At 45.7% G+C, this 21401-nt stretch overlaps 3 protein-coding genes across 5 annotated transcripts in view; all 3 read left to right on the top strand.

The window, feature by feature from the left end:
- The window catches only part of ZMYM6 (zinc finger MYM-type containing 6), a 53410-nt gene extending 47003 nt beyond the window's left edge, over positions 1-6407 (top strand). For all 3 annotated transcript variants that reach the window (XM_060089446.1, XM_060089448.1, XM_060089449.1), the window contains exons 15-16: positions 1787-1931; positions 4540-6407. In XM_060089446.1, the coding sequence (XP_059945429.1) occupies positions 1787-1931; positions 4540-6371 (1977 nt within the window). In that variant the 3' untranslated portion in view covers positions 6372-6407. The remainder of the gene's footprint in view (positions 1-1786; positions 1932-4539) is intronic.
- A 1563-nt stretch (positions 6408-7970) lies between these two features.
- TMEM35B (transmembrane protein 35B) lies at positions 7971-11216 on the top strand. Its single transcript, XM_060082115.1, has 3 exons — positions 7971-8078; positions 9487-9667; positions 10647-11216. Exons 1-3 carry the CDS (start codon positions 7971-7973, stop codon positions 10742-10744), a joined length of 387 nt encoding a protein of 128 aa, XP_059938098.1. The 3' UTR covers positions 10745-11216.
- Positions 11217-15790: 4574 nt separating this feature from the next.
- Positions 15791-16371, top strand: LOC132502731 (transmembrane protein-like). The gene is given in 2 exon segments (XM_060118825.1): positions 15791-16240; positions 16243-16371. Coding segments are annotated over 2 exon segments (579 nt in total).
- The last annotated feature ends 5030 nt before the right edge of the window (positions 16372-21401 follow it).

Genomic DNA, 21401 nt, shown 5'->3' with positions numbered 1-21401 from the left:
TCCCTGTGCTATGCGGCTGCTTCCCACTAGCTATCTATTTTACGTTTAGTAGTGTATATATGTCCATGCCACTCTCTCACTTTGTCACAGCTTACCCTTCCCCCTCCCCATATCCTCAAGTCCATTCTCTAGTAGGTCTGTGTCTTTATTCCTGTCTTACCCCTAGGTTCTTCATGACATTTTTTTTCTTAAATTCCATATATATGTGTTAGCATACGGTATTTGTCTTTCTCTTTCTGACTTACTTCACTCTGTATGACAGACTCCAGGTCCATCCACCTCATTATAAATAGCTCAATTTCGTTTCTTTATATGGCTGAGTAATATTCCATTGTATATATGTGCCACATCTTCTTTATCCATTCATCCGATGATGGACACTTAGGTTTTTTCCATCTCCTGGCTATTGTAAATAAAGCTGCAGTGAACATTTTGGTACATGTCTCTTTTTGAATTATGGTTTTCTCAGGGTATATGCCCAGTAGTGGGATTGCTGGGTCATGTGGTAGTTCTATTTGTAGTTTTTTAAGGAACCTCCATACTGTTCTCCATAGTGGCTGTACCAATTCACATTCCCACCAGCAGTGCAAGAGTGTTCCCTTTTCTCCACACCCTCTCCAGCATTTATTGTTTCTAGATTTTTTGATGATGGCCACCTGACTGGTGTGAGATGATATCTCATTGAAGTTTTGATTTGCATTTCTCTAATGATTAATGATGTTGAGCATTCTTTCATGTGTTTGTTGGCAGTCTGTATATCTTCTGTGGAGAAATGTCTATTTAGGTCTTCTGGATTTTTGGAGTGGGTTGTTTGTTTTTTTGTTATTGAGCTGCATGAGCTGCTTATAAATATTGGAGATTAATCCTTTGTCAGTTGCTTCATTTGCAAATATTTTCTCCCATTCTGAGGGTTGTCTTTTTGTCTTGTTTATGGTTTCCTTTGCTGTGCAAAAGCTTTGAAGTTTCATTAGGTCTTTGCTCAAATGTTTACTCCAGAATTACCTCTCCTCCACGCTGTCACTCTCCATTCCCTTATCCTGCTCTGTTTCTTTCATAGCAGTTATTACTACCTGGAATTATACATTATGTATTTGTTTTACTTGTTTATATTCTGTGTCTCCCTCTAGAAGGTAAGGCCCATAAGAGCAGGACTTTGTCTTGTTTTCTGCTGTATGCCCAGGTCTAAGGACAGTGCCTGGCTTGTAGTAAACGTTCAGTAAATGTTTACTGAATGAAAGAACATGTTTTAAATACACTCTCCAACTCTGTTGTTTATCCTTCAACCTTAAAGACCTTTGTTTGCAAAAGTTTAAAACTTCAAGGTAATCAGTTGTATCAACCTTTTCTACTTTATTTTTAATTTAACTCTTTTGTGTTTTATTTAAGAATACTTCCTCTGAGTTCTGGTTATTTGAAAATTCTCCATTGATTTTAAAGTTTTATTTTTTTCATGTTGAGGTCTTTAATTGATATGGAATATTTTTTTGCATATGGTCTGAAGTTGGATCTAAGTTTTCTGAATAGCCAATTGCCCTAATCAGCAGATTGTTTTCTTTGTTTTGATTGTACTTATTGTCGGCAGAGTATTTTTTTAAAACAGTAAATGGCACTGATACTGATTGAAGAATTAGGAATTAGTATATATTTTCCAAAGCAACTTTCTTGTACCACTCTTTTAGAGAATTATATTTCTCTTGATATATGTCACCTTTCAACTGATAGCAATTGTAGTCAGTGAGAAGGTACTAAAAAAAATCTCTCTGGTTTCTGGATTTTTTTTAACTAGGGAAGTACACAGACAGATGCCATGAAACTTCTGTCTTCCCAGTCTTTGAAGCTTTTAAAGAACAAAGCATTATTGTGCAAACCCGTCACACAGACCAAGGCCACCTCTTGCAAACCACATACACAACACAAGGAATGTCAGACAGGTATGTGTTGTTGTGCTTTCCACATGTAGTAAGTTTGTTTTCTGTTTCGTGTGCTTGTTTTTGATTTTTTAAGAAAGGAAAAGAAAGTCATTGACAATTTCTTAAATGTGAAAACAATTCTTGGATCACATACTTTGAACATCTAATTTATTCCTTTTGTATTTATTGTCATTAACACTAATAACTACTAAATTGAATCCATATGCACGCAAAGCATTATGTGTAGAGTGGACAGGCATCTTCTGTATATGTGCACTGCTTTTCAAATGTATAGACAGGCTATTATAATTACTAAGATATGAATTTAGTTAAAAGTATTAGTGATTTAACCTTGGTTCTTTTTTTAAACACTGAATTGACTTACTAAGAGTATAACTATATGTCTGAGGTGTTGGTGATTAGGAAAATTATTTGAATTCATACTTGAAAATATTGTACACTCTTGCCCCAATCCATGTTAACTGCTTTTAATCCCACTACCCTTATGTTTTCAGTTACTTTTATAGCCTACTCTGCCCAAAACATTTTTTGATTTTTGTTTTTAATGATACTTTTACTTCACAGAATATATTTAAAAGCTTAGTCTGGGGACTTCCCTGGTGGTCCAGTGGTTAAGACTCTGCACTTCTAGTGCAGGGGGTGCGGGTTCGTTCCCTGGTTGGGAACTGAGATCCCACATGTGCTGTGCGGCGCAGCCAAAAAATGAAAGTAAAAGCTTACTCTGTCAACAGCTAACCATGAGTTTTTATGTAGGATGCCTTTCTTTTGGTAGGAGTCAAGGAGAATTCTGTTTTCCTTCCTCAGTAAATATGATTGTTTTATATTCCTGTTAAAATGATACACTCTTTGTTTACATGAATTTATATTAAATACACATTCACATGTGGAAGGTAGTAAGGGATCTGTGGACAGCTATATATGTGGGTATGTGTGTGCTTATACATTTTTGAATTTCTAGATTAAGTATTAGGATGTTTTCTGTATACTGTTGTAAACTACTTTTTCACTTGACATTGCACGAAAACATCATTCCACATCAACATAAATTTAAATATACGTTGAGATTCTTAATGGATGCATAGATTCCAATGTATATAACATATGGATATATATAATGTATATCCATCCTCCTAAGGTTGACATTAGATTGCTTCTAGTTTTTTAATATTATAAACAGTATTGAGTTAAGCTGTGTAAATGGTATTTCTCTACTTGTCTAATTATGTCCTTAGGATAAATCCTAAGTAGTGGAATTACTGATTCAAAAGCTCTCATAGAATTTTAAGGCTTAGATTTTGATATATGTTGCAAAATTGACCTCCTGAAAAGTTATATGAATTTATGCTCCAATCAGCAATGTTTGAGAGCATCCATTTCTCTACACCTTCACTGACACTGGGTATTAAAACTAATAATTAACCCCCTTCACCTCAACTTTAATTTGGAAAAATTCAAAATTCAGAAAGATTGAAAATACAGCACAATGAACACCCTTAGATGAATATACATAATGAATATACCCTTCATCTAGATTCACCAAATGTTAACTTTTTGCCAAATTTTTTTCTCCTCTCAGTTTTTTTCCCCATCTTTTAAAAAGTAAAATACTATATTCTTTTTTTTTGGTGTTAATTAATTAATTAATTAATTTTTGGCTGCGTTGGGTCTTTGTTGCCGCACACAGGCTTTCTCTAGTTGCGGTGAGTGCGGGCTAGTCTTCATTGTGGTGCGTGGGCTTCTCATTGCGGTGGCTTCTCTTGTTGTGGAGCACGGGCTCTAGGCGCGCAGGCTTAAGTAGTTGTGGCACGCAGGCTTAGTAGTTGTGGCTTGGGGGCTCTAGAGCACAGGCTCAGTAGTTGTGGCGCACGGGTTTAGTTGCTCCGCAGCATGTGGGATCCTCCCGGACCAGGGCTTAAACCCATGTCCCCTGCATTGGCAGGCGGATTCTTAACCACTGAGCCACCAGGGAAGTCCCTAAAATAGTTTACTCTTAACTTGGTGTGTTCTGTGGACATCAGCCCTAATTCCACTAATCTACTGAATACATGGCTCTGCTAGGACACATACCACTGCCTACAGTTTTACTACAGTCAATGACCAAGCTTTGGGCAAAGAGAAATTCAGTTTTTTGTTTTTTTGTTTTTTAAAAATATTTATTTATTTATTTAGGCTGCACCGGGTCTTAGTCTTCGTTGCAGTATGCGGGATCTTTTAGTTGCGGCATGTGGGCTCATAGTTGTGGCATGTGGGCTTCTTAGTTGCGGCACGCGGACTTTTAGTTGTTGCCTGCAGCCTTCTTAGTTGCCTCATGTGGACTCTTAGTTGTGGCATGCATGCGGGATCTAGTTCCCTGACCAGGGATTGAACTCTGGCCCCCTGCATTGGGAGTGTGGAGTCTTACCCACTGGAGCACTAGGGAAGTCCCGAGAAATTCAGTTTTTAATGGCATCATGGAAGTATTATGGTTTGTGTTTAAACCTTAATTAGTGTATGCTTTTGACAAATATAAATAGTAACAAAATACAAATTTTAAACACGTGGGGGAAAAACATAAAGAACATTGCTTATTTGTTCTTGAAAATAACAGTGATTCAAATATTTCATTCAGATTTATCTATGCCTAACGAGAAAAATGATGCGGAACTTGATTCTCCACCTGCAAAGAAAAAAAGAATAGGTTTTTTCCAGACTTATGATGTGGAATATTTAAAAGTTGGTTTTATTATCTGTCCGGGATCAAAAGAAAGTTCACCAAGGCCACAGTGTGTCATCTGTGGAGAAATTTTATCCAGTGAAAACATGAAGCCAGCAAATCTTTCTCATCATTTGAAGACAAAGCATTCAGAATTAGAAAACAAACCAGTAGATTTTTTTGAACAAAAATCTCTTGAAATGGAATGTCAAAACAGTGCTTTAAAAAAGTGTTTACTAGTTGAAAAGTCACTTGTGAAAGCTTCTTATTTAATTGCTTTCCAAATTGCTGCCAGCAAAAAGCCATTTTCCATTGCTGAAGAAGTAATTAAACCGTATTTAGTAGAAATGTGTTCAGAAGTTTTGGGTTCCAGTGCTGGAGACAAAATGAAAACCATTCCTCTTTCTAATAGTACAATTGGACACAGGATTGATGAACTATCTGCAGACATTGAAGATCAGCTGATTCAGAAAGTCAGAGAGTCAAAGTGGTTTGCCCTTCAGATAGATGAGTCATTAGAAATCTCAGATACCACCCTTCTTTTGTGCTATATTCGTTTCATTGATTATGGTTGTAGTGATATAAAAGAAGAATTATTATGTTGCATTGAAATCCCTTCTCAAATGACTGGTTTTGAAATATTTGAACTAATAAATAAATATATTGATAGTAAATCTCTGAACTGGAAGCATTGTGTTGGTCTCTGTACAGATGGGGCTGCAAGCATGACTGGTAGGTGTTCTGGTTTAAGGGCAAAAATTCAAGAAGTTGCCATGAATACAGTGGCATTTACACATTGTTTTATTCACCGTGAACATTTAGCAGCAGAAAAGTTGTCTCCGTGCTTACATGAAATTCTTTTGCAGTCAGCGCAAATTTTAAGTTTTATAAAGAGCAATGCGTTGAATTCACGAATGTTAACAATTTTGTGTGAAGAGATGGGGTCTGAGCACGTGAATTTACCACTTCATGCTGAAGTACGTTGGATATCAAGAGGGAGAATTTTAACAAGATTATTTGAATTACGACATGAAATTGAAATACTTTTAAATCAAAACCATTCAGATTTGGCCAAGTATTTTTTTGATGAGGAATGGGTTGCAAAGCTGGCCTACTTATCAGATATTTTTTCACTTATAAATGAACTAAATTTAAGTCTCCAAGGATCTATGACTACTCTCTTCAATATGTATAATAAAATCGATATACTTAAGAAAAAGTTAAAAATGTGGTTGAAGCGCATGCAAGAGAATGATTATGACATGTTCCCTTCATTTTCTGAATTCTCAAACTCATCAGGCTTAAATATGAGCAGTATTGCAAGCATTATTTTTGAGCACCTGGAAGGACTTTCTCAAATGCTCAATGACTGTTACCCACCAGAAGAAGACTTGTGTTCAGGAAATTTGTGGATAATTAATCCTTTTATGAATCACCAAAATAGTAATCTCACGGACTTCGAAGAAGAAAAACTAGCACAGTTATCGTCAGATTTAGGATTACAATCAGTATTTAAATCAATGTCTGTAACTCAGTTTTGGATAAATGCAAAGGCAAGTTACCCAGAACTCCATGAAAAGGCACTGAAATTTTTATTGCCTTTTTCAACTATTTATTTATGTGATGCTACATTTTCAGCTTTGACTGAGTCAAAACAAAGAAATCTGTTGGTTTCTGGCCCTGCCCTACGACTTGCAGTCACATCTTTGATTCCGAGGATAGAAAAATTAGTAAAGGAGAAAGAATAGTAATGTGCATATTGCTTATTATCAAAGTCTATAATTTTGTGTTAAATTTTGTATGAGATAAGTATCCTAAAATATAAATTCCTAATGTGGATGTGTGTTCTCGGTGATTAAATAAGTGTTTTAATAATTTTTCTCTTTTCATTGAGGAATTTAATAATTACGCATTTATACATAATTATATATAATAGTCCAAGGTAGAGAACTTAGCTATTTTATTGACTGATCAGATAATTTGGATTAGTGACAAAGATGTAGGTAATGAAAGGCCCAGTTTATAGTGTAATAGCTAGCACACTTGGATGTTGAAACTGCTTGTCTTTAGAAGCACATAGGACATTTCAGTCTTCAGCCTGCCGGCTACCTACCCAGCAGGTTGTGGGTAGGTAGAAAACAAAGATCCAAGCAGCTGGGCTATCAGGAAGTGGAAGCAGCAGGAGAGTTTGAGACCCCTGTTAGGGGCCTCTCTGGCTCTCTAGACCAGGGCTTGGCAAACCTTTTTCGTAAAAGGCTGGGTAATGAATATTTTAGGCTTTGAAGGCTGTAAGGTAAAAACTACTCAATTCTGCTGTTGCAGCACGAAAGCGGTAGACAATACGTGAAGTGTGGTTCAATAAACAACAGTTTATGAACTTATTTATGAACACTGAAACATGAATTTCATATAATTTTCATGTGTCATGAAAGCTGCCTTAAAAATTTTATTAAAAAATGTAAACAAACAAACATTGTTAGCTGAGGGAGGGAGGGGAAGGGAGTAAAACCAGAGCGCTTTCTGAATTTTTCATAATTTTCTCATCCAGGTCTAGATAGATTTCCAGGTAAAAGCAGATGGGCCAGGAGTGGCCTGTAGGGTTTTGTTCAGTGAAAGCCTCTCTACCCATGGCTGTAAGAATCTGAATTTTCAAACACCTTTCACATTTTAATTTCAGCTGAGAGATATTAGAGGGAAAATACATTTCAGGCAATGATAGAAAAGAACAACTTATTTTAAAATTACTAGTTATTGATTTATTCTTAATAATTTCATAAATTTACTAATTTACAAATAATTCTGAGTTCTTACATGTGCCAGGCGTTGTGCTAGGCCTGCTATAGGCTCAGAACTGATAACGGCATTATCCCCATTTACAGTTGCAGATGCCACTGAGGCCCGCAGAGGTTAGGTGACAGCTCAGATCGCCAAGCTAGTGTGGCAAGGGCAGGAGATACTCCTCCCCTACCCCCCCTACCCCCACCGCACAACGTCTTTTGACAATAACAGAGCTCTTCTGCACGTCACGTCCATATACCCATGTTTGATTCTACTCTGTCCATATTAGCTGGGAGACTTTCCCTGAATTCAGAGGGGCCCGTTTAGTTAAGAACAAGTGGGCCTCAGTGTCCCCGTCTGTGAGATGGGGCTGCCCTGCCCAAGCGCAGTCTCCTCCCTCAGCTGGTGCTGGCCCAAAAGAGGGCGGCAACCCCCTTGGGGGCAAGGAGCGGCGGCTCTGGCACAGGTCTTCCGGCCGCCCCGGGAGGGAGGAAACGGACGGGCGGCAGGGGGCGGGTTTTCGGCGGGGCCTACCCTGGGGCGGGTGCGTCGCGGAGGCTTGCGCGGCCATGGCGCTCCCGCTCGCCGTTCTGCGCGTCCTGTTGGGCGGCTTCTTCGCGCTCACAGGGGCGGCCAAGCTCTCGGAGCAGATCTCGGCTCCGGTGTCAGAGCAGATGGTGAGCGGCGCGGGGTGGGCGGCGGGCGGTTGGGCGGGACTGGCCGCACGGTGACGGGGGCTGCGACCCCGGCCGTTACCCAGGTGCCCGGCCGGTCCCCGCCCCACCCTGCCCCCCCGCGCCCCGCGGACCCGCCTGTCTTCGGGCCAGACGGCGCTAGAGCTGGGGGGAGCACCTGGACAGCTACTTAGGCGTGGGCCCCTGCCTGGGGAGTTCCTCCGAGTTCTCTGGATTTTCCCTGGAAGGGGACGGTCACATTCCCTTCCATTCGGGCATTTTTGGCCCCAGGCAAATCTAGAGATGAGGAGGAATGCTCTGGGACCCTTGGGGAGGGAGAGGGACCGAGCTCCCTTTCCGCCCTCCTTCCATTGCTTGAGTTCTTGGGGGGGTGGTTCATGAGGCAGGGGTTTATTAATCCCCGCTTGTCAGGGTAGGAAACCTGCCCTGAAGGTGAAGTGTGTCTGCTAAAGGTTACACAACTAGTCAAGAAGCAGGACCCAAACTTTAGATACTCTCCTTAGAATCCAGAGAGCCCTTCCCAGAGCCTGAGAGGGAGGCCTAGAAGTCGCCCTTCGACTTCCTGTCTAGTTCCAAACTCTCCGGAAAGCTGTCATGTCCTTCTGCCCACCAGTCTGCCCAGTCCCTCAAATAAGCCAGACTTCTAGATCTCTGCCAGATTCCTTCTCCCAGGCCTGGCTTAGGGTGGGGGGTTGTTTGGGGAAGTACATCCTCAGAACCAGACAGCTTAGAGTTTATTCCTTAGAGCACCGAGTAGGGGAGGTAGAGCTGAGGTGGGAGAGACAGCAAAGGTAGCCAACCTAAGGGTCCAGGTGAAGTTGTCCTGTGGCCCAGGACAGAGCTTGACTTAGTGGGCGAGCTGAGTCACTCACTTTGACCCCCTCAACTCCCCTTGTATCTACTGCAATGAGATCCAGGTCCCAGCATATGATATTGAGTAGAATCTGTTTAATGAACAAGAACCTCCCCTTGCATTCCCTTCCTCCTCACCAAATATTCCCTGCATAGTAGCCTGAAGAGAAACCAGGCCAAACAGAAAGAAAGAAGCGGCGGGCTTCCCAGGGCCTTGGCACTAGACGAGAAAGCCCAAGCCTAGCTTCCTCTTCCCTGAATTTGGGGCTGGGTTGTAGTCTGGTGAGAAAATCAGTCCATCTCTGTACCACCATCCCACCCTTCTTGGAGCGTAAAGCCTGTTTTCTGATTCCAAAGCTCAGCCCCCCAGGGAGGCCCTCTCCTTTCCAGGCTGGCTGACCTTAGCCCTGGACCTGGCCTAGAGTAGTATCTCCTTTGCTGGGGGAGTTGAGCGCACTGGCACAGAATGCCTCTGTGGAGCATCTGGGCAGTGGATCCTTGGTGACTGTCGCTGACAGGCATTCCCTACCGCCCCTAGAAAGCCCTGTTCGTGCAGTTCGCTGAGGTGTTTCCGCTGAAGGTGTTCGGCTACCAGCCGGATCCCATGAGCTACCAAGTGGCTGTGGGCTGGCTGGAACTGCTAGCTGGGTTGCTGCTGGTCCTGGGCCCACCGATGCTGCAAGAGATCAGCAACTTGCTTTTGACACTGCTCATGATGGGTAAGGGGGGTGCAACTGGGCTGGTGAAATGGGGACTCCTAGGCGAGGGTGATAGCAAAAAATCTGGCTGTTCTCGTTACTTTTGCCACTCTTTTCCTCTGGAACCAGAAACATTTCCTGCTCTATTGCAGTTTCCAAGGTCTTCAGACTAGGATAGGTGCTTTTTAAACTTAATATACTGTAACACTCTTCTATGTCAGATGTACCTTCTATATCATCAATTCTATTGGCTGCATGGTATTTCCATTATAAGGATATATTGTAACCTAAAAGCCCCTACCCCTTTCTCATCACCCCTACCCTGAGATGAGGGGATGGAGTAGCAGCTGCCACTGGACTCATGTGTCTGGCAGGTGGAAACAGAGAGCAAGGAAGCCAGGCCCCCTGACCAGAAAGGCAGAGGATTTCCCTGTGGCAGGCATTCCTAGAGGGCCCCCTCTTAGTGGCTCTGCCCACAGGAACTGCTGATGTACAAATACAGCTGCTGCTTCAAAGGCCAGACATCTTCAGGCTCTTCTATATCCCGTGGCCTTGTGTCACCATTGCTACTGCCACTACCACCCTTCTTGCAGGCTTTCTTTCCATTTCCACAGCTTCCTTCATTTTCAGATCTTTCCCACTACCTCCACCACCAATCCCTGGGCCTTCTTCCCTCCACTAGGATTGAGAAAGGAGAAGGATCAGGGAGAATCTGTTCCAAAATGCCCACCTACTCACCTTGACCTGTTTGGTTGGATTGTTGCTGTTTCTTGCCATCTGAGAGGGTCTATGTTAGTTCAAGAAACTTCAGATTTCTGGTTCTGCTTTCTCTGGGAGGTCAGAGATGAGTGCAGCTAGTTTAGGGTGTGTGTGTTGGTGGGGGGCAGTGTTCACGAGAGGGCTTAAGGTGGAGTGGGTCAAGCCTTGGCTGGAGGGCCCTGAGCTCCTGGATCTCTTGAGCATTCCCAGGGAGCCTCAGGAACCTCATTTTCCATTCCAGGGGCTATCTTCACTTTGGTGTCTCTGAAAGAGTCACTGAACACCTGCATCCCAGCCGTCGTCTGCCTGGGGCTCCTGCTGCTGCTGGAAACCTGCTAGCTCTTAGTCCAAACTAAAAAGATGTTCAGACACCCTAGCAAGAAGTCTCCAAGTGCATTCAAGGAATCCTGGGAGTAGAGTCTGTCTTGCCTCTTCATGCCGTGTCACTGCCAAAGCAGGAACATGGTGGAACACAGAGAGTGTCACCTTGTTACCAGTACACCCAAGGTTGGTCAGCCAGTACACCCAAGGTTGGCCAGTGTTGAAGTAGACATCTGGTCTACCTGGCCCTGCTTTATCTCTTGGACATTTACTGCTCTTTTTTGAGGGGTACATGTTACACATTCTAGCATTCCTCATGTCATGTGAAAATAGAAAATAAATTTAAATCACCCAAACTTTTAATGCCCCCAAATAACTACTTTCAATTCCTTTGTATAACTGTACCTCCCAGTTTTTTTCTGTGCCTTTATACAGATTTTTTAAAATGAAAATGAGACCATGTATACTACTTTATTACCTGCTTTTTAAACCTAATACACTGTAATACCATTCTCTGTCTGTTTTACCTCATTGATGTTAATGGGTCCGTAGTATTCCATTGTAAGGATGTACTGTAATGTATCTATACAAGCCCCCAATGAGAAACATTTGGATTATTCCCAATTTTTTAACTATTGTAAACCTCACAGTTAATCATCTCTACATATTTATTTTCTTTCCCTAGAAGTGAGGGTGCTGATTCAAAAGGCATGGACGTTTTTAAGGTTTTTATTATATGCTCAGAATTTACACATCGAGTATGGCAGAGTATTGAGTATATACCTGCTTCTGCCTGCTGAGCCACATGAGGTACTCCCCATTCTTTTCTTTTCTTTTAAATTTTAATTGTTTTTGGCTTCGTTGGGTCTTTGTTGCTGCGCGTGGGCTTTCTCTAGTTGTGGTGAGTGGAAGCTACTCTTTGTTGCAGTGCATGGGCTTCTCGTTGCGGTGGCTTCTCGTTGCGGAGCACAGGCTCTAGGTGCGCGGGCTTCAGTAGTTGGAGCATGCAGGCTCAGTAGTTGCGGCATGTGGGCCCTAGAGTGCGCGGGCTCTAGGGCGCGTGGGCTTCAGTAGTTGTGGCATGGGGGCTCCGTAGTTGTGTCTCACGGGCTTAGCTGCTCCGCAGCATGTGGGATCTTCCTGGACCAGGAATTGAACCCGTGTCTGCTGCATTGGCAGGCAGATTCTTAACCACTGCGCCACCAGGGACGTCCCTCTCATTCCTTTTTATCTCGTGCACTTTAGAGTTGTAAAGCTAACAAAGATGGGCATTAAGTCATCATTTTACAGGACCTGAAACTGCCAGGGCAGTGCTCCTTGGACACCTAGATGGAGGCAAGGGACAGCCAACTCTAAGGCATGCTGCATGTTAAAGCAGTGCCAGAACCTGTGATGAATCCCAGAGGTCCTAGGGAGTCAGAAGGGTGGTGTGTGAGAGACAATTCTCGAGGGCAAGTGACCATGTTAGGGTACCTACTATCACATCACCAACCATCTTCACCTCAGTGGGGGTCTTTTGGGAAGTGATGTTCCTCCATAAGGGAAAATAGTGAAGAAAAAGAAATCATTTATTTATGCAAATACTCTAGCCACCAGCCTACAAATTGCTTTGGGGGTTACGGAGTGGCTTTTGGGAGCCCCACAGGAGTGAAAGAAGTCTATGTATATTACTCCATTTCATCTTCACTATAGAAGGGTAATTTCTGCTTTGACACTGGCGAGCTGGGAACCTCAGGTAAGCTGGCACTCTTAGTTAGGTCTTCTGTGTCTGAGAGCACAGTGATGCAGTCTCTCTATAGTTAAGTGTGTGTGTGTGTGTGTGTGTGTGTGTGTGTGTGTATACATATATATGTATATTAACACATATATATGTAGTAGTATATGTATACTACATGTACAGTGTGTCAAAACAATAAGGGGAGGGGCTTCCCTGGTGGCGCAGTGGTTGAGAGTCCGCCTGCCGATGCAGGGGACACGGGTTCGTGCCCTGGTCTGGGAGGATCCCACATGCTGCGGAGCAGCTGGGCCCGTGAGCCATGGCCACTGAGCCTGTGCGTCCGGAGCCTGTGCTTCGCAACGGGAGAGGCCACAGCAGTGAGAGGCCCGCGTACCGCAAAAAAAAAAAAAAACACAATAAGGAAACTTTCTGTCACAGAGGTCCAGAGATAACATAGCTTCAGTTTCTTTTTTTTTTTTTTAATAAATTTATTTATTTTTCTTTACGTTGGGTCTTTGTTGCTGTGCGTGGGCTTTCTCTAGTTGCAACGAGCGGCGGCTACTCTTCGTTGCGGTGTGCGGCCTTCTTATTGTGGTGGCTTCTCTTGTTGCGGAGCATGGGCTCTAGGCGCCCGGGCTTCAGTAGTTGTGGCTCACAGGCTCCATAGTTGTGGCTCGTGGGATCTAGAGCGCAGGCTCAGTAGTTGTGCTGCTTTCAATTTATTGACTTCTGCCCTCAGGGTTACAGAATAGCTGAAGCAGCTCCAGACAACACATTTGCACATAATATCCAAAGGTGAAAAGAAAGAGGAAAGCTCTCTTAGAAGACCCCTAGGTTTCCCCTTGCATCCCACTGTACAGAATTATGTCACATTTCCATTCTTAGACCAATCACTGGCAAGGAGAATGGAATTTCCAAGTTGGACTTAGACTAGTTAAGATTTACCCACACTGGTCAAGTGGTCAGCAAAGAAGAAGGGAGAGAGTAGATAGTGCCACTTATTAGCTTATTTGCAAATATGGATAATAATGGCAAATATTTTCATAGAGTTGCTGTGAAGATTTAGTGAGTTAAAGTGCTTACAATAGTGCCTGGTGCATAATAAGTGCTCAGTAAATGCTATTATTAAATAGCGTTTGTTATTAACTAGCAGTTCTACAGATGAGAAAACGGATTCAGAAAGCTTAAGAGCCTATGTGTCAGACCTGAGACTAGAATTAAGACCTGGTTGACTCCAGAACCCACACTTCCCACTGCACCAGCTGCCAAAGTTGGAAGTGGGCAGGTGTGGCACCCCTGCTCTTCAACTTGAAGGTAGATGGGATGATGGGTCCAATGTAATTAAATCTCCTTTGCTTCCCAGAATTGCCCTTCTGCATGAAAAATTTGAAGCCCTTGAAAGTAGAGCCTGGAAACCCTGGGATCCTGGCCTCTTACCATCTCCACCCCTTCCAGGATTCCACAGCCAGCTTGTCTCCAGCCAGGACTTTAGATTGAAGGCTCCTATTTACCGAGGCTTGGCCTGTAAGCTGATTTAGCAGCTACAGGGCCCTTCAAGCTTGGCTGTAGGGCCCACCCAGCCGCTGCAGGAAAGGCAGGGTGCTGGAAGAGTAGGCTGGCCAGCTGGAATGGAGGAGCAGTTGGGATTGACGGCAGCAGGAATATCTTCAGCTTTAGCTGTGCTGCCGCACTCCAAGGAGAAGCCAGGCCTTGGGAAGCGGGCCCCCTAAACAACAGCCTAAGCCTTGGTCAGGTCGGCCCAATGACATTCAGCTGCAAGGCCTTCCTTATACTTTGCTATCTCCCTCCCTGTGCCCCCTTGCCTGGCAATGACATTCCCTTCCCTTGGGGCCCTGGCTGCACCCCACAAACCCTGCTCACAGCTGCCACAGGTGGACTCCAGCCTTTCCAGCTGTTGAGCCCATTCTTCATGTCGTGTCGTGGGATTAGTCAGTTGATGGGAGGGCCTAGGATATGTGGGTGGCAGTGGATTCTGATCTGTCTCAGCTCCTTAAACCCAGGCCCCCAGGAACCCAGAGAGATCTGCAGCAGCCACAGCAGCAAGAGGTAAGAGAGGAGTGATCTGGTGGAAAGGCAGGGAGAGGTTCAGGGTGGGATAGTTAGGGGCCAGAGCCATGGTGGACAGAGCTGAGAGCAAGGGGCAGAAGGGAATATACTCACTCAGGGTCCCAGAAAGGATTGGAGCCTGAGAGATTCAAAGGTAGAAGTACAAATTTTGGTATTGGAGGAACCATGTTTTGGAACACCCTAGGAGTGTGACTGTGTGCCACAAATAGGAACAGGACATTGGCTTGTGCACTTATCCCCCTTGGGGAGAGGGGGAATATGCCCAGATGTGTTTGTGCCGTTGTGTTTGACTGGGGTGTCCGTGTCTCTAACACTGTGTGTGTGCCTGTGTGAGTGTACACATTTATCTGTGTGCTGCCTAGAGGGGAAGGGAGCGTATCTCCCCAGTGTCAGCCAGTGCTCAAAGAGTTTTACTTATGTTTTCTCATAATCCCCCCAACAACACTGTGAGGTAGGTATTTTAATCTCCATTTTACAGCAGAGAAGACAGGCTCAGTGAAGCTGAGTAATCTGCCCGAGGTCATATGGCAGATAAATGTGTGTATCTAGGATCTGCCTGATTCCCAGGCCTGTGCTCTTTTTGCTTTGCTGTCCAAAGTTTTAAATCAGACCCAGGACTTCTTTGTGGTCAAAAGGCAAGGGGGACGGAAACAAGACTGGAAGGCCTGTGAGATGTGAAACCTTTTCAGCTCTGCCCAGGGTGCTCCAGGCAAGCCCCAGGAGAGGACCTTCACCAAGGTAAGTCCAAGGTCACTGTGCATGGGCCTGCCTCTGGGTCGCTGCTTCCTAAGACCATAACTCCATCCACGCCTCACTCCCCCCCCACTACTGATCTGGATGGCACTGGAGCAGGGAGGCTTGGGCTTTTTCTAGGAAGGACCCTATCTTCCAGCCTGGTTTCTCCATAACTCCCTGTTGGCTCAGCCTTGCTTGGGCTTATTAATGCACATACCTGGGCCCCACAAATCAGAACCGTACACCATCTGTGAGGGGCACCTTCACCCTCCCAGTCACCAAGGTTGGAAATTTCCAAACTACCTGGGATTCCTGTCTCTTCCTCATTTTCCACATCTTGTCACCAAGCTCATTCTACTTCAGGTAACTCCGGAGCCCATCCCCTCCTCTCCATCCCCAGCTGGTGCTGGCTGAGCTCAGGCCTCAGCCCCTCGCCGGGCTTCCCACCACCACTGACTGAGGAAAAGAGGACGGGGGTCGGGTCGGGGAAGGTGGGATGGAGGGCTCTTGTGTGGCTAACCTCCATGGTGACCTCTCTTCCTCTCGCTAGTCCAAGGTCCGAGATGAACAGCAGCGCTGGGGACCTGGGTGTTGGTGCTGGCGGCCACAGCCCCTGGGACGACCCTGCTGGCTTAATTGTGGTGCCCGCAGCCTAGGCCTTGGCGCCGGGCTTGGGGCTGCCGGCCAACGTGGCGGCCCTGGCAGTGTTTGTCCGCCGCGGCAGGCGCCTGGGCCAGGCCCTGCGTCTCCACCTGCTCAACCTGGCCCTGGCTGACGTGCTCTTCACGCTCACGCTGCCTCTGTGGCTCACCTACTACCTGGGCCCGACCCACTGGCCCTTCCTGGAGGCTGCCTGCCGCGCGGCCGGGGCCACCTACTGCATGTCCACCTACGCGGCCGTGGCCTTCGCGGCGCTCACCAGCGTGTGCCGCTGCGGCTCGGTGCACCCGCCCAGCCCTGCACCGCTGGGGCCACCCCCCCGCGCCACGTGCGCTGCCGCCCGCCTGGCCGGCCAGGCTTGCGCCGCACCCTCGCTGGCCGCCCTGCATGTGCTGCGCCCCAGGCCGGGCGGCGCCGCTCGCTGCCTGGAGCGCGGCTGGGCTAGCGCGGGCCTGGCCTACGCCACCGTGGCCTTCTTCCCCGCCGCCTTCCTGCTGGTGCTCGCGGCCTATGTGAGCTTGGCGCGGGCGCTCGTGGCGCCCTCGGGCCCAGGCCCGGCCCTGGCCCCAGCCGGGCCAAACCGGCGCGCGGCCAGGACCATGGTGCTCGGGCACCTGTTGGTCTTTGCCCTCTGCCTGGCGCCCTACCGCCTGCTGCTGGCGCCCTGGGTGGCCGGGCAGGAGGGCACCGTGGGCCGTGACGACGGAGGGTGCCGGGCCACCTCCACACTTGACGTCCTGCACACCCTCAGCCTGGCGCTGCTGAGTCTCAACAGCTTCCTGGACCCACTCATCTACTGCTTCTCTGTGCGCAGCTTCTGCCAGGACTGCTGGGCGCTGAGCTGCCTCCCGGGAGTAGGGAGTTCCGGGGCGCACTCGGTCTCCTTGGCCTCCTTGGCCTCCTCCTAGAGAGCCCCCTGGCCTGCTGCCTGCTTCACCCCTGCCACCCTCCCAGTGGCGTCCTGGGTGGTGAAAGCTCTTTGCAAGGACCTAGACTCCAATCCTGACGCAGCCACCTACTAGCCGCCTGTGGTTGTAGACCTCCGGGCTCTGTCAAAAGGGGAAAGAACATTCTTTGTTAACCCGAATGTTTCCTAGACTTTGCCAGTGTTTGGATACAGATAATATGCCATTGCTTTCAAAATCTCTGGGGATAAACCCCAAAGTCCTAAAAAGGGCCTACAAGGGCTGACTGCCTCCTGCTTCTCTCTCAGCATCCTCTCATCCTCATTTTCCCTCTTCTCCTCTACCACATCTGCCCGTCTCCGTGGGTTGAGTCACCTTATCAGTCCCTGGAACAGACCAGTTTCCTCCTCTTCAAAGCCTTTGCAACTGACTGCCAGGAATGATGTCCTTCTATCTCCTTTGCTAAGTTAATTCCTTTTCATTCCCACTTCCTCAAATGTAGCTGTAGGGAAGCCTTTCTTGACCAGCACCACATACACCATTCCCTAGACTGGGTTAGATCTGGTGGCTCCTTTATAGCTCTTTCCACAATTGCAATCAAGCAATTAACTGGTCCTTTTTTTTTTTCTGCTGTTCTTTTTCTCTGTATTTATGTTGATCCATAAGAAAGTGCCATTTTTGTAGACCCAAAAGGGTTGAATAGTGGCAGTTTTATTTTCATCCAGTTCAACTTAATAAATTCCATGTTTGTCTTATTTACTGCTTGCTACTGTGCCTTGCACGTAGTAAGACCTCAGTATGTCAGATGAATGCATGAAACCTGAATATCATTAGCTTAAAATGCTCAGGGACTCACTCAGACATTCTAGTCTCTGGTAGATTTTCCTCAAGTGTTTCTGGGATTTTCCAAGCTTGTATTACCAGATGCATTCTTGAACCAGTCCTGATGATTGCTTCCTTCTGCTGTTGCTGGTTACCCACGACTCTGCCATCACCTCCACTGTCCCAAGAGTCCTGTGCCAAGACTTGGTAATAACCAAGCTGGAGATCCATCCTGCCATTAGCTGGGACAGGGATCCGCCAGACTTGCTGCCTTCCGCTTCAGCTGAGCCGGGACTCTGTCACTGGGTGCAAATCCCTGGCAATGGTTCAGGCCACCAGTGCTTTCCCTCCTCGTGCCTTGATGACTTAGCAGTTGGCTTCAAGTTGGGGAATGGAACCACTCCCTCTCCTCGGCCATGTTATTGGGGGCCCCATAACAGGACTGCTTGGGTCTCAAGCTTAATGAGTGAGGGCAGCATGTTCATGTTGCCAAGTCAGATGGGTCAGGAAGGGTTCACCAGTCAGCTACCATGTCTTACTGACCTCAGGTCCTATTGCTGAATTTGCCTTCTAATGGTAAATTTGAGAAATTTCTTCTTTAATTTTTGATACATTACCTTTCATTGTTCCCTTATTCCTTCTTTAAATGTTTTCTTTTACATTTTAAAAATAATACATGTTCATGAAAAGAAATTCAAAGCAGTAGAGAAAAATGTAAAATCAAAAATAAAGCTTCCCCCAGTGGTAACCACCATTCACAGTTTCTTGTTGTGTATATCTTTCCAGAGATTTTCTATTACAGTACAGATATAGGTATAGTCAATTTCCTTCAAAAATCCACAAACGGGATAGTGTTACAAGGCTCTTCTGCACTTTTCCTCATTTAATGTATCTTGTACATCTTTTAATATCAGCACGTATAGATCTACCTCATTCTTTTTAATAGATGCAGAGTATTGATTTCACTCAATTGGTCCCCCTGTTGATGGGCATTTTTTTTAACATCTTTATTGGAGTATAATTGCTTTACAATGGTGTATTAGTTTCTGCTGTATAACAAAGTGAATCAGCTATACATATACATAAATTCCCATTTCTCCTCCCTCTTTGCGTCTCCTTCCCACCCTCCCTATCCCACCCCTTGGGCATTTGTTTTACTGTGATAAATGATGATGCAATGAGTGTCCCTGTCCATAAATCTTTGCATACTTGTAAATCTATAGAATAAATTCCTGACAGTGAAATTGCTGCATCAAGGAGTATGTGTGTGCACTTAAATGGTTTAATTAAATCACCAAATTGCCTCCAAAAATGCAGCACCAATTACACACCCATCAGCAGCTCGTAACAGTCCCTGTTTTATCACACCCTCACTAGGACTGGATATTTTCACCTGCCTCCTTCTTGAATCTGGACTCCTGTCTGCATTTCAACTGTGAGTATGGTTAATTTGTTTCTTTTTCCTAGAAGGCTTCTCAGTCTCCTCCATATCTGAAACCTGCCGGGGGAGGGGGAGCAGAAGTGGGAAGGGAAAGGGTATCACCTGAGACCTCATACCAGCCAAAGCTTAGCCTGTCTTGCTTGCTAGAGGAATTAAACAAAAGCCCAAATACACATTGGTAGGTCCACAGTAATTGTCATCTCTCCTTCTTTGGGAATTAGGTTGACTCATTCCGTGCAACACTGACCATCATCTCAGGCCAAGGCCAGGAGGCAGCCTGGGCCCACGTCATGAATTCACTTACTCTGGTGGAATGAATTGCTTGGCCCCAGGGGCTGTGCAAAGCTGGGTCTCTGAGAAATGATCTCATGTCCACGCTAGAGCCAGCTGAATCTCCTGAGGCCAAATTTGATTCTGTTCAAATAAAAAAATGATTCCCTGTGGCATCATCCATCCCCGTGGTCTTGTACTATCTTGCTTTTGATGTGACTTTTCCCTTAGTAGTCAGTTTCCTTTGGGAAATGTCTAACTTAGTCTTCTGTGTCTGACCTGAGGAAAAAGAACTTGAGAGTCGATTGCCTCTGGGAGCTCAGACACAGTGGAAGGAAGGCCTCTGTTTGGAGTTAGTGCGTTTGGGAATCACCCTCCCCTCTCCCTGGTGATTCAGGAGAGTAGGAACCTGGGGTGAGGACCCAGAGGCAAAGAGCCTGAGGGATGAGAGAGAACAGCTTTGTACTGTCAATCCTTTTGGATTCTTTTTGCCTTATTTATTCTAAACTTTCAAGAATTTGACCCAAGACCCTCCCTCAGTCCAGGATGGAGAAGAGGGAGCCCAGGTTGGTCCTTGATTAGATGCTGGACACCCTCTTTCTCCAGGATCCAGGAAAAACTCATCTGCCAACTGTTCCCAGCAGCTGGGGGAGTCTAGGGTATGTTTTCAGTATGCCCTGGACCCCGCTACCTCTTGTAGGGCCAGGAACGCCCAATTCCCGCCCCTACCCACCCAGGCCACACCCTGTAGCTGTGGGGTCCAAACATGGTGCAGAGAAGATGCTCCTGAAACAGAAGGAAGAACGCTTCCTTTCCTGCTGGACCCCGCTCTCTCCTTCAGCGCAATTACTGTCCAGGTCTCTGAACCCAGCCCAAGCCCGTTCCTGCCTTTGGCTAGGGCTGGTCCAGGTCCTCGGCTCTGCACACGCCAGCCTAGGGCCCCTCAGCCAGCCGTGCTTCCTCAGTGACCCTGCTTGCTCTTCCTGAGTCCTCCCCTCCAAACCAGCCCCGCCTATTCCCTCAGCCCCTGCAGGAAGCCTGTCACGCCTCAGCTTGATTTCTCTATTGTATTCAGGCCCTGGCCCTAGGCGCTCTCTCTGCAGCTGATTCTTTGCCTTGACATCTATTTCCTCCTCTAGCCTTAGAAGGAGGATAGTGTTTTCCCTCTGGGTTTTGCAGATAACCCTGTGGCTGCTGCTGTCCTTCACTGGCCCAGAAGCCAGCTCCATGGACCACATTCCAGCTTCAGGGACTGGGACCTCCTCCCCAGGCCAATCACTCCAGGTCTCTCCCAGGCCTGCCCTTTCCCTCTGCTGGTATGGCACATGTCCACCATCTGGCCCCAATGCTGTCGTTAAGTCATGTTTCTTTGCCCGTAATTCTCCGTGAGCACCAGTCTAGCTCTGAAATTTACTTGTGGTTGGGGTGCTGGGCTCAGGCTGGCCCCTAGCATTGGTGGGGTTCTGGGTGAGCGTGCAGGAGGCCCAGATACTATATGTCTAAATATTTACAAGTAATAAATTAAGCAAACACATTGTTAAATAAAATGCATTCCATTCATCTTCCTTGAAAAATATACCTTCATAATGACAGAATAGAAAAATACGTTTAAAGTTGTGGTTTTCAAGACTGAAAGTCAGCAAATTATCAAAGATGAGAGAATCTAATTTTACATATTATGTTCAAACATTGTATTTGGATGGTGTATGATAAATTATTATTACAGAAAATATTAATTATTTTAATTTCATGATATAAATCATTATTCATAATATAAATATTTTTACCATTTCTTCTAGCCATTTCTATACTCATACAGAAATTAAGTTCTTTTTTTCAAAAATTCAAATAATTTACTGTTATTTAATTTAATTTATTTATTTAATAAATTTTATTTATTTATTTATGGCTGGGTTGGGCCTTCGTTGCTTCACGCGGCTTTCTCTAGTTGCGGCGAGCGGGGGCTACTCTTCGTTGCGGTGCGCGGGCTTCTCATTGCGGTGGCTTCTCTTGTTGCAGAGCATGGGCTCTAGGTGT

This window comes from Mesoplodon densirostris, chromosome 2, assembly GCF_025265405.1.
Source record: "Mesoplodon densirostris isolate mMesDen1 chromosome 2, mMesDen1 primary haplotype, whole genome shotgun sequence".
Classification (NCBI taxonomy): Eukaryota; Metazoa; Chordata; class Mammalia; order Artiodactyla; family Ziphiidae; genus Mesoplodon; species Mesoplodon densirostris.
Note: the sequence above shows the minus strand (reverse complement) of the source record. Positions and strands in the feature narration are given on the sequence as shown.